The sequence below is a fragment of the Babylonia areolata genome, chromosome 23, assembly GCF_041734735.1.
Source record: "Babylonia areolata isolate BAREFJ2019XMU chromosome 23, ASM4173473v1, whole genome shotgun sequence".
In the NCBI taxonomy this organism is placed as follows: domain Eukaryota; kingdom Metazoa; phylum Mollusca; class Gastropoda; order Neogastropoda; family Buccinidae; genus Babylonia; species Babylonia areolata.
In genome coordinates, this window is record NC_134898.1 from 7,978,970 (window position 1) to 7,992,574 (window position 13,605).

At 42.7% G+C, this 13,605-nt stretch overlaps 1 protein-coding gene across 1 annotated transcript in view; it reads left to right on the forward strand.

Moving 5' to 3' along the window:
* The window catches only part of LOC143298348 (uncharacterized), a 196,777-nt gene extending 192,191 nt beyond the window's left edge, over nt 1-4,586 (forward strand). Inside the window, exon 19 of the mRNA XM_076611227.1 lies at nt 3,365-4,586. Within this exon, the coding sequence (XP_076467342.1) occupies nt 3,365-3,493 (129 nt within the window). The 3' untranslated portion in view covers nt 3,494-4,586. The remainder of the gene's footprint in view (nt 1-3,364) is intronic.
* The last annotated feature ends 9,019 nt before the right edge of the window (nt 4,587-13,605 follow it).

The window sequence follows — 13,605 nt, forward strand, 5'->3', positions numbered from 1 at the left end:
ATCAGTAAGCATTGCAGAAAACATGAGGCTGAACAGCGTTGGAGCCAGGACGCAGCCTTGCTTGACACCATTTGTGACAGCAAAAGGAGCAGATGTTTCGCCTTTGTCCTGGACTCGAGCCTGCATGCCTTCATGGAATTGGCTGACCAAGGAAATAAATTTCCGAGGGCATCCGTACTTGGCCATGATCTTCCACAGTCCCTCTCTACTCACGGTGTCGAAGGCCTTAGTGAGGTCGACATAGGTGGAGAACAGATCAGCATTTTGCTCCTGACATTTCTCTTGCAGCTGCCTTGCAGCAAACACCATGTCGGTGGTTCCACGCTCTTTCCGGAATCCACATTGGCTCTCAGGCAAATGACCTTGGTCAAGGTGTGCTGTGAGGCGGTTTAGTAGGATCCTGGCAAGTATCTTGCCTGTGATGGACAGCAAGGAAATGCCCCGATGGTTATCACAGGCTTGCCGGTTCCCCTTTCGCTTATACAAGTGAATGATAGATGCATCTTTGAAATCCTGGGGGATCGTCTCTTCTTTCCACATGAGTGAGTACAGCTGATGGAGCTTCTCAGTCAGCACAGTGCCTCCATCCTTGTAGACCTCTGCTGGTATGGAGTCTGAGCCAGGTGCTTTGCCACTGGATAGCAGACGAATTGCTTTCTGGGTCTCAAGAGGTGTTGGCGGATCGTCCAGTGCTTCGTTGATAGAGACTTGTGGGAGACGGTCTATGGCTTCATCATTTATGGAGGAAGGGCGATTTAAGACACTGTTGAAGTGCTCAGCCCAGCGTTCGAGAATTTTCTCCTTCTCAGTGATCAAGGTATTCCCATCTGCACTGAGGAGGGGGGATGATCCTGAGGATGTGGGGCCGTAGACTTCTTTTAAGGCATCATAGAACCTCTTCATATCGTGCCTGTCAGCATATCCCTGGATCTCATCAGCTTTGTCACTCAGCCACTTATCCTGCATCTGGCGTAACTTTTGCTGAACAGTCCTGCGGATGGCATCGTACACATCCTTTTTTGATGTGGACTTTGGGTTGCTCAGGTAGGCTTGATGCAGACGGCGTTTCTCATCCAGAAGCTGCTTGATTTCATCACAGTTTTCATCAAACCAGTCTTTGTGCTTTCTGGACATGGGTCCCAGGGTCTCTGAAGCTGTACTATAGATCAGCTCACGCAGGGTCCTCCAGTCAGACTCCACATTCTTGTTGTCCAGAGAGGCGGATTCCAGACGATCTTCCAGCAGCTCCACAAAGGACTGTTTGATGGTGATGTTTTTCAGCTTAGCGATGTTGAGCCGTTTTGGAGCCTTCTGGCCTTGGGGGCGTCTCTTGGGCTGGATTCGAATATTCAGCTTCGAGACTACAAGGCGATGGTCTGTCCAACACTCGGCGCCGCACATGGTCTTTGTTACACGTACATCTTGCCTATCCCTTTTCCTGACAATGACATAATCGATGAGATGCCAATGCTTTGAGCGAGGGTGCATCCATGACGTCCTGTTACGGGTAGGGAGGCAGAAAACTGTGTTGGTTATCAGCAGTTCGTGCTCTGCACAGGTCTGAAGCAAAAGCAATCCATTTGGGTTGCAGTGGCCCACACCGTGCTTTCCAATCACTCCATCCCAGGAGATGTAGTCAGAGCCAACTCTAGCATTGAAGTCCCCAAGAATGATGAGCTTGTCTGCTTTAGGGATAGCAGCAATGACAGAGTGAAGGTCCTCGTAGAACTTCGCCTTCACTTCATCCGGGTTGGTCATGGTTGGGGCGTAGGCACTGACAATGGTGAGGTGCTTCTGGCCAGATGCCAGTGGGAGTTTCATGGTCATAAGCCTATCGTTGACTCCCTTTGGGATTCCAGCTAGCTTGCTGACAAGTGCTGTTTTTACTGCAAAACCAACGCCAGCCTCACGTCGCTCTTCGCTTCCTCGTCCACTCCAGAAGAAGGTGTAACCAGATCCCCGTTCACAGAGCTCGCCTTCACCTGCAAGCCGAGTCTCACTCAAGGCTGCGATGTCAATGTTGTATCTGGCGAGTTCGGATGCAACTAGTGCCGTTCTCCTTTGGGGTCTGTCCGCGTTATCTCTGTCCAGGAGAGTCCTTATGTTCCAAGCACCAATGGTGAGAGGAACGATCCTTGTTTTTTTCTTTTCTTTCTTCTTGTTTCGACCGCTGATGTAGGGTCCCCGCCAGCCGCGGTATGCTGGCCAGGGTGATATGGAGCAGGCAATTTTTAGGGCACCTTTTCTAGCCCCTTCCTCATGCCAGGGAGGTGAGCAGTGCATTCCTAAAGAGGGCTGCTCAGACGCTGAGACGGCTGCCGAGCTCCATCGCTGCTCCTGTCGACGAAGAACGACCCTATGGCCTGAGCCGCCTGCGTGCAGGTCTGCGACTGCGACTGCCAGTGTACCCACACCTGTCGTTTTGTCGCTCGCCTGTCGCCACAGGACTTGGGGGTGATGAAATGATGAAGGATGAAAGGTCATTTTGGATGACTGATGACTTGCGCGATGAGTTTGTTTAAAGTGAAGAGGAGTTGCGCAACGTCAACCTCACTCTCTCGTCCGGGTCCACCAATTTCCAGTGGCAAGACTAAGTCAAGACGACTGGAGGATGAGCACGGATGCAGTGGATGACCAAGATATCCTTTCGGTGTCTCATCTTGCTCTCTGCACTCCACAGTGCGTTGCTGTAACTGCCTTCTTCTCCGTTGAGCCGATAGGTTTCTTCCGCAGATTCTGCCGGATCCAGACTTCGCATGCATGGGTAGACACACCCCGGGGGCCAACTGCGTGTGGCATGCGCACAGCACAGTGGAGCTAGATGGCCGTCGGTGGCTCTCCTGAGCCAACGCCCTTTTATGGATCTCCATAAGGGTGTCTAGCCACCCGCCTCACCAGTCCCGGAAGGGAGCAGTGGGAGTGCCGGTTTAGTCGCCGGCAACCCGACCCTGAACAGGTTGTACTGGATTACAGGTTACCAGTAGCAGATCTAATGACCTGACCTGACAAGGAGTTTGAGTCATAGTCCTTCACAAAAGACTAAGCTGTAAATGATTTCCCATTGACTGGAGAAACCATTGATAATACAGCTCTCACTTTGCTGTTGCCCAAATGTAAACTTATGTCAATCTGTGATATAAGCCGAGTGTTGGGCCGTATGTATATATATATATTTTTTTTGTTGTTGTTTGTTTGTTTGTTTTTTTTAAATAGATATATATATATATATTTTTTTTTAATAGTTTCACCTGTATATGTGCGTGCGTGTGTATGTGTGTATTTCTGTGTGTGCGCACGCGTGTATTTGTGTGTAGATGTGTTAACTGTGGTGAACGAGGATATCCAGTGATTGTGGTGTGTGCAGGATTATACCTCCCACGTGAACAGGATTGAATACCTGGCGCACATCCCGCTCTTCATGGCTCTAGCACCACCCATCCCCTTCCCTTCAACTTCACAGCCAGAGCATTCATCCTTACAGCAGGAGCTGTAGGTGTTCCCCATCCGGAACCACAGCAGCCATCACAGTAGTGGTGGTGTTTCCTATCCGGGTCTCTGAGTGTGTGCGCAGAAGGTGATTCCACCAGGAACAAATGTCTGTCCTTTCCTTTCAAAAAGAGGAACGATTCAAAACGATTGGAGACAGGATGGTGAGGGTGGGAAAGGGATCAAGTTGTGTAGAACGCATGAATTGGTTGCATAGTTGAACAAATTTACTTGCAGTCAGATAAAAAGAAGAAATGAGTGGTTCTGCACCATGGCGTCGCGCGCTCCCAGGGTAGCTGGCGACCCAGTTGTCAGTTTGTAGTGAGGCTGTCAGGATTTAAATCAAATTAAATCACACACTGGTAAGGGAAACTGGTAATTACCTATTCTCTTTCAAAATGTATTACAGGGATAAACGAAAAATATTGCATGAAGACGAATGCAGTATATCAGTTTAATAACAGTAACATAATTCTTGTAATGGTACGATTTCCATGCAGTCACAATAATAATAATAATAATAATGATTTATGGAGTGTTAGAATATCGTATCCCCACTTAATGAAAGCATTCATGCTCTCTCTCTCTCTCTCTCTCTCTCTCTCACACACACACACACACACAGAAGTGTAATTTAGCATACACGATGTTGCAGTTTAACGAAGACTGTTGAAATGTGTTATTTCTGTAGATAATACTGATCGTGAATTACTCAGTCTGGTGCGTAAACTGCTGTATCCAGTGCCGTGTCTATGTACGCAGATCAATGAGAAAAGGAGACGTTGCTGGATTACAATTATTGTTGTGTAATGCAAAAAAAAGGCTGGGTTTACAATTCCATTATTACGTTCATTTGACATGTTTTTGTATGACATGGAAATCTGTCACTTAACTCCTGATTAAATAGCACATGATATTTACAATAACATGATTTATGTCTATATATGTATAGATGTCATGTCCATCATTATTTATTATCATTATGAACATTTACGCCTAATCTTAAAAATAAGCCCCAGGCATTTACAAATAAAATTTGGACAAAAACACACGTAAATATCAAAAAGGAAAGATTGAACACAAGATAGAAAACATAATTAAATTATCCCCCCCCCCTCTCCTCACACACACACACCCAAACACACAACACACGCAAGCGTGCGCGCACGCACTCACACATCATAGTACACAATCTGAAATAGTACACAATCAAAAATACAACCTACAAATTCTGAAACTCTCAAGCTCACTCACTCACTGATTGTCATTTTAGTACACACTGGAAAGGGATAAGCTGTTATTCAAGAGGGGAAAAGGTGGGTCTTCAGACTGCAACGAAAATGAGTGATGGAGATGCTGAGGAGGTTGATTCCAAAGAATGTGTTGGCCATACGTTTTAGTTATAAAAAAAGGGGGGTGGGGGTCCTAAGCAGGCGGTTGTCAGAAGAGTGGAGTTGGCGTGAGGGTGAATGTGATCGGAAAGATACTTTGGACCAGTAGCCGCAATGAACTTAAAACAAAGAGAGACGACTGTTCTTTCATGTACTGGGAGCCAGTGTAAAACATGAAGGTGAGGAGAGACGCGATCAAATTTTGAGGAACGAAAGCCAAGACGAGCTGCATGGTTCTGAACTTTCTGGAGTCTGGCAATGAGGTAGCTGGGTGAACCGACAAGAATGGAATTATATACAATAATCCAGGCGTGACAGCACAAAGGCACAGAGGAGACATCTGGTTGCATCTTCAGTCAGGAGTTGACAAATGGATGGAATTCTGCATCAAAGTTTCAAAGTGACACAATTTTCATATGTTTGCAACATGCTGCTGATAGGAAACAGACTAGTCAAGTGTGACACCAAGACTTAGGAAGGAAGAGGAAAGGTGCCACTGAGGGAGACTGATAACGGTAGACTGAGTGGCAGAGTCTCTGTGGGGTGATAATCATGATTTAAGTTTTATCTTCATTTAATTTTAGCTTGTTTTTAGTCATCTATGTCTTCAGACCAGAGATGCAGCCCCGAGTAGAATCAGTGAGAGAGGGAAGGAGAGACGGGGGTCCCGACAGATACAGCTGGTTGGAAAAGCTGTGGTGGCACAACGAATGATAACTGACAATGGTGGAAATCGGTTGTGTATGAACAAACAGAATGGGCCCAAGCACAGAGCTTTGTGGCACCCAAACTTTTTGCCGGAAGGGGAGGATGAAAGACAGCAAACAGAAACAGCATTGGACCGGTCAGACAGATAAGAGTGGAACCATGAGAGCAAGATCGCAGGTTCCAAAAGTGCAATTCAGACGGTCGAGGAAAATACGATGATCAACAAATCAAAAGTGGCCGAAAGATCAAAGAGGGAGATAACTGATATTTCGTTGTTGTCAACAGAAGTTAATACTGCATTACTAAGCAGTCTTGATTTTATTTAAAGGCAAGAGGATATATGTAATGGGGAGTATATTCCGAAAACAACAAATGAATGCGCTAACGGCAAAAGCCAGTTATCCTGGCGTTGATTAAACTGAAGGCGTGAGCACAACATCACCAGTACATAGTATCTCATGTGGTGTCCAATGTTATAGTAAATGTACACTTGAAAGGGTGGTTTCAAAATTGTGGTTTTTAAGCATTATTTCATATATTCGAATGAGTATTCCCAGAGTATATCTGAAGGGATATACTTAAAGCATACACGAAGGGGTATTTTCAAAGTATACAGGTGTACATGAAAATGCATTTCCAGAATATAGCTGAAGGAGTATTTGGAGCTCCTCTTGGCCATTCAGTGGATCAGAAGAAATTGGATCAACTTTTCACACGCTTCAGTAACATGTCCTCATCATGAAGTAAATGTTGCTACATGCTGTTTTTATAATTGTGAGTTTCTGAAAACAGTAAATACATCCTGCCATTGATTCCTCAGCATTCACACCAAAATGAACATTCCCTCACCTGATAAACGTTCTGGGATGGAAGGGCAGTAAATGGAAAGTATACTGATATCTGTGATTTGTGAAGTAAGCTCTTTTCCCATCGTATCAAAGCAATAACATGGTGACTGTATTTATTAGTGCAGAAAAAAGAGTTCCAGTTTCAACCCTGTGTTATGCTAAATCTTTTTTTTTAATACCTTTTTTCTTTATTCGAGTACATGAACATGGTCAGCATGAAAACTGGCATTGCATCAGGAGGACGATCTCAAGAACCACTGCAAATGACATGAAACTTCACAGTGATTATAGAACACATGCACATAACACACACACACACACACACACACACACACACACACCACTTTAAACAGCGCCCATCTACCTGTTGTCACTGTTCACTGTTTGGAAAGCAACAGACCACAATCTGAGAATCCCACCACAGGTTAAATTCCAAAATTCAATTACAAACTGGCTAACTGGGCCAACTTCTCACACCTTCATTGGTAATATTTGGTGGAACGAAGCTTGTGAGAAAGCAAAGAACGAAAAAAATGTTATAATTGAAAAATTACATCAAGAAAAAATGTATCGAAAACACACTGAAATGTAAAAAGATCTAACAGGGTCAACACACAAGCAAAACAAGAATGTTGGTCGTCCTGTATGAATGAAATTTCTAATTGTAAAAATACATAAAAGGTTTGGGAAAGACTTAAAACCATGAAGAATGGGATACATTTGCCTTCAAGTCAGGAAAATGCTTAAGCCTTTGCTGACATGTTTGCGAACAATAGTAGTAATAGTGGACTATCGGAAAAGCAAAGAAAGTATAGAGAGAACCGTGAAGAAAACAAAATACATATGGACCCCAGCACGATAAATGATCATTGCTTAAGTGATACGATCAGACTTCACGAAGTCAAAGACTGCATTTCAAATCTTAGTAACAAGAAAGAATCAGTCGGTTTGGACGGAATTTCAAATGAAATGCTACTACATTTACCATTAAATCTGTTACATTTTCTTCACTTGTTTCTTTCATTTTTTTCAGAAATGCTGGAATAAAGGCAGGATTCCGCTCCTTTGGAAACAATTGTACCAATTCACAAGCTGGGAAAACCGAGGACAAATGAACAAAGCTGACCACCAATTGCTCTAACATCCCACAGATGCAAACTTATGGAAAAGATTATTCTATGTGGACTGGTTCATTATTGTGAAAATATAAGTTAATTCCTGTCAGCCAAGCTGGTGTCCGAAAAGGCCGGTCTACTATTGGTCATTTGGTAAAATTAACAACTCAAGTAAAGCAGTTGTTCGCCAGACGGAAAAAAACATTCTGACAACATTTTTTTTAATGTAAAAAAGGCTTATGAACATGTTTGGCACAGTCGTATGCTGTACAAAAGTAGAAAGGCATGTATAACTGGTTGTATGTATAATTATATCAAGGATTTCATATCAGACAAATAGACACAAAGAGTGGGAAGTACATATTCAAATTCTAGACCACTAGAAATGGCATGTATTTTATCTAACATATATTATGAGCAGATTTACCAAATGAATCATCAAAAGATGCAATGTTATCCCAATTCGCTGATGATATCTGTTTGTGGATCAAGGTGACAAACGCAAAACGGCCCATACCAGAGTGTTGAACTACACAAAGAATTAAGGTTTACCTGCGAGAAATTGATGAAACTGATTATATAAAACGGACTAGCCTTATCGATAATTAATTGACCAACCTTATCATTGGAAGAAACGAGTTGATGCTTTTTTTTTAAATACGATCTCAAACTTTAAATTTTCTGAAAAATTGTTGGGAAACAACATTAGGGACCGGAAGTCAAAAGACTTATCTTTGACAACTGCTCTTGTGCGTTCGAAACTGACCAATGCCCAGGAGGTGTTTTTTAGTGTGCCACATCTGTTAAAGAAGTTACTTGTGGAGAAGCAGGAATATTACTCCTCGATGAACACAGAAAAGCATCTGCCACAAAATTTGTTTCAAGAAGTAGAGTTTATAATACCTTCTCCAAAAATTAAGTAGGTTAAAAATCAGACAAGGATTTTGCAAAAAGGGCCAAATGATTACCTCCTTACCGAAGACGTTCTCGATCAGTGCTTCAGAGGTTGATGCAAAAACATTGTTGTTCGACCAATCTTTCTCAACCATTCCATAGTGGGAATCCAGAAAACCAGTCTGTTTGATATAGACCCCACACATTTGCAACAAACAAACAAACAAACAAAACAAAACACAAAAAAACAAAACAAAAAAAAAAGATTTGCTTAACTTGTTAAAAAGCTCCGTATGCTGCCATATGGAAATTGATTACAAAAATTATGTAGAAATTTATAGATAATTCTGTGCTTGATGATGGAAAAGCAGGAGCAGCTTTTATAATACCAGAATTGTACCATGAGAAAATGTATCAGTTAGGCAAGCATTTTCCCATCTTTACTGCTGAACTTAGTAGCCATAGTTATGGCCTTGAATCACATTTTATATCTTTCAAAAAACTGATGCACAAATTCTCCACTTCATAGATTCGAAATCAGCGTTTCATGCTCTTAGATCTCCACATACAAAATTCCGCCTTGAGATAATAAGTTGAATAACCGAAATGAAATACGTTATATAACTTTTGTCGATCAAAGGCACTCCTGTACCTTTCATGGGTGCCTTCACACTATGTGAATTCTTCAAATGAGCGGGCAGATCAGACTGCCAGAACTGAGAAAGGCAGCACGCAATTGTGAAGGCCCAGTCCTCAGTATACCATATTAGATCTACAAGAGTGATAGATGTATTAAAAAGGTTTCCTGTGATCGGCTCAAAAATGGATTAAATACCATCATTATGTAAAGGCCGTTACAGCAAGCAACCTCAAGGCTTTCTTGTATAATTTATGTCTTCCAGTCAAGACCAGTTGTGTAATTTTTCGATTTCGTTTGAATGCCCATCGTACAAAATATTGCAAAATCATACAGTGTTACTGTTGCTAAGTGGGTGAGGAGACAGACCAGGATAAGTAGAAAAAAGGGACAGCAAGATCAGACTCGAGTGTCTCACTCAGCAAACAAGGAAAACAGACACAAGGACTTACCCCAGATCCTAATATAATTACGTAAAAAAACAGATCATTGTTTTTCACTCACGCATAAGCTTACTCATTCTCGCCTCAAACAATATTTCAAGTATTACGTGGTTATGTTTTTTAAGCGCGGAGAACAAACTTTTAGAGTGTCACACTTCACTAGGTTTTACCAAGCACAGTAGTTCGCGATATAACTCACAGGATTGATTTCGTATGTCGGTCAGTTATACAGTCCATTAGTGTTCTGACGCTCGGGCACCTTCTTCAACTTCGAACGTATACAACAACAGTTCTGTTCAGTGAGATCTCTCGGCCGGTCAATGTCCATGGCTTCTCAGGCAGTTCCTGTCAACGTCCCTAGCAGTGGTAGTAGTAGTGGTAGTAGTTTAGGAATGGGCAGTTTGATTAAATTTTGTAAGAGTAGTCTTTTGAAATTGTTGAAATTGGAAATATTAAGATATTGTTTATTTGACTTGATTTGCTGATTGTAATCATGAAATCATACGGTTGTTTTTTTAAACAGACTGTGATAAAAAGGCTTACTTTGCTCCTACGTTGCTTCAGAACTAAATTGAGGGCAAATGTAGATTTTCTTTCTTATTGATTTATTGGTCACACTGTGCATATCGGATAACTTGTGGGGGGTGTGCTGATGAACGGTTGGCGTGTTTTGGAAAGCGACTATGTTGCTGGGTAGCCAATGTCTTTGCACTGAAGATCACTGTACTGGAAACATCTGTTGGACACTTCTAGAAATGTTGGATATGTCTGTGAGCAGGGGACCAGTCACTTCTAACACAGGCACTTTAAAATGGGGCGTGCTTCAGCTGGTGTGCAGGAAGGAATGGGGGCATGGCGATATTTATCTACATGTCTTCAGCTTATTCAACAATATTCAATTATCAGACCCAAAGATGCTAAACCGAGTTGTTTATTATCCTTTCATTTTGCATGTTTATTGCATTCTTGTATCCGTTGTTTTATGCATTAGCTTAGGTCCTTGTTTTCCGTGTGCACTCCTTTATACATGTCTGTGCCCAAAATGTCGAATAAATAACATCGCAACCTAACTGTTGTTCTGTAATATTTGTCACTGACAGCCAAGTGGTGGACAATTGTAGTCAACAAACCACAGACAATATTAATATCAGTTGTGCAGTCTAGCCCTTCCTTCATTCCGCGTATTGTACATGTGCAGTGGGTGATGTGTGGGTGACTTACATAATATGACCACGTGAAACACAAGCACAATGTATCATTAATGGTGCAAAGCTTAGATACAGCTGGTAATGATGACAGATAATAAAGACAGATATAAATCTGTTTACTTGAGCCTGATAACTGGGATATGGTTAATGACGCTTTTCATACTTCATATGACATAATTGTTTATTTAATGACATAATGTTACCCCATGATTGTTTATTTACTTTTTTTAATTTTTGTCTGTCATTTTATTCATCTGCATGCATATCTGCAGTGTTATTTACGTGTGGGTGCATATGCAAGTGTGTTAGCATGCGTGTTTCAGGGTCATTTGTCCGTGCATATGTGCATGTGCGGGCGGGTCTGAGGGTCGTAAATGTGTGCTTGAGTGTGCGGACGCATTTTAGTGCGTGCGCGCGCATGTTTGTATATGTGTTCCATACGCTGCAATATACGGATTTTTAAAAAGTTGTCTGTCTGCTTCACTGTCTGTGCTGTTTGTCTCCCGGTCACCGTTTGTGACGTCTGTCTCCATGTCACTGTCTGTGTCGTCTGTCTCCATGTCACTGTTTGTGACGTCTGTCTCCATGTCACTGTCTGTGTCGTCTGTCTCCATGTCACTGTTTGTGACGTCTGTTTCTATGTAACTGTCTGTGTCGTCTGTCTCCATGTCACTGTCTGTGACATCTGTCTCATTGTCGTCTATCTCCCGGTCACTGCCTGTGTCGTCTGTCTCCCGGCGGAGATTAGAAAAGAGAGATAAACCACTCGCGGCAGGCCCCTTTTTACTGTCTATAACAGTGCTGAAGCCGTTTTGGGGCACACACGCAGTGCGGAAGGGTGGGGGTAAATCACCCTCTCCTTCCCCACCTGAAGGAAACTAGTCGGTTCTGACGGTTCAGCTGCAGTAAAGCGAAAGTTAAGTTATGCCTGGAATTTCCCACGTGTAGTAAGATTCGCTGTATACAATGAAAACCGATTCATTTTTGCTTGGTTTTTAGCACGTTTGCATCTGCTTAAATGTAGATAATATAAAAAGAGGGGTTAAACAAGGTTGTATGCTAAGCTCACAGCTGTTTTCCTTTTTCATCGGTGAATTGGCAGTGGAGTTATCAAAGAAGGGGAGACATGGAATACAAATGATACCTGGCGCAACAGATTTGTTCTTAATGCTATTTGCTGATGATGTTGTTCTCTTGTCTGACACACCCATAGGGTTACAAAATCAATCAAATGCCCTTAAGCAAGAAACAGACAGACTACAACAAACAGTGAATCTCGATAAGACCAATATTATAGTTTTCCGCAATGGAGGTCATCTTTCGACTCGTGAAAAATGGTGCTGTGGTGATAGGGAAATAAAAGTAACCAATACATATAAATATTTAGGAATGTTATTCACAACAAAATTGAGTTTGACATCTGCGTGGGATGAAGCAAACAGAAAAGGGAAAAAAGGTGTAATCCAAATTATAAAATCACTCAGGAGACTGCGTTCGACTGACGCTTTCCCTTAGTTTGGGTGGGGCAAAGGCAGCTCATGAATAATGAATGCGTCTCGCGGCGCAGGCTGCCTGGCTTCAGCAATTTCTGCAAGTGGTTTCTCTCTCTTTTCTAATCTCCGCTCCCGGTCACTGTCACTGTCTGTGTCGTCTGTCTCCCTGTCACTGTCTGTGTCGTCATTATGCCTGTCACCGTGATGTCTGTCTCCCTGTCAAATTTCTCCCCACCTCCGTACTCTACACTGGTTACTCAATGAAGCGAGAATTAAACACAAAGTTGCGTGTCTATGCTTTTCTCTTTCCACCCCACAGGACCTACATACCTTTCTGACCTTATCAGTGCTTACACTCCCTCAAGAACTCTTTGCTTTTCCTCAGACTGTTACCTTCTGAAACTTCGAACCTGGTCTCAATACAAAAACTTGTGCTGAACGTTCATTCCTCTTTGCTGCCCCTCATATCTGGATCAACCTTGTAACCCCACGATTTCTCTCAAAGTAGTGAGAGAAATCGTGGGATTGCGAGAAATCGTGGTCGTTCCCCTCCCACGTTTTCTTCCACTTTGAGAGAAATCGTGGGATTGCGAGAAATCGTGGGAAGTCCCCCTTGTTCTTATGAAAAATATTTCCTTTATCATAGGAGTTGGTTTCCTGCCTTTTCCCATTGCAAATATGAGTGAAAAATGAGAGAGAGAAAAAGAATAGGGAAAAAGGGGGGCAACGACAACGACGATCATGATAATAACAGTGGCGTTAGCAAAGACAAGAACAGTAATGACACCAAAACACAACTATTTATTGTGTTTCACATAAGATGGATCACTGCATTACATCGACCTCAAATTCAACATCGGAAATCAATAGCAAGCTGACGGGCACAATAGCCGGGTGGTTAAGCGTTGGACTTTCAATCTGAGGGTCCCGGGTTCGAATCTCGGTAACGGTGCCTGGTGGGTAAAGGGTGGAGATTTTCCGATCTCCCAGGTCAACATATGTGCAGACCTGCTTGTGCCTGAACCCCCTTCGTGTGTATACGCACGCAGAAGATCAAATACGCATGTCAAAGATTCGGTGAGTAATGGAAACAAGAACATATCCAGCATGCACGCCCACGAAAACGGAGCATGGCTGAGGTAAAACTGGTCATACATGTAAAAGCCCACTCGTGTACATACGAGCGAACGTGGGAGTTGCAGTCCATGAACAAATAAAAACAACAACAACATTGTAACAAACAACGAAATTCAGGCAATGTTTTTTACACAAACAGAAATAGCTGAAATTATCAACCGCCATAATATGTCATCATTCTTATGCTGATGACACTCAACCCCAGAAGAGTGATACCCCTGAAAAATTGTTGTTGCTCTTGCAAG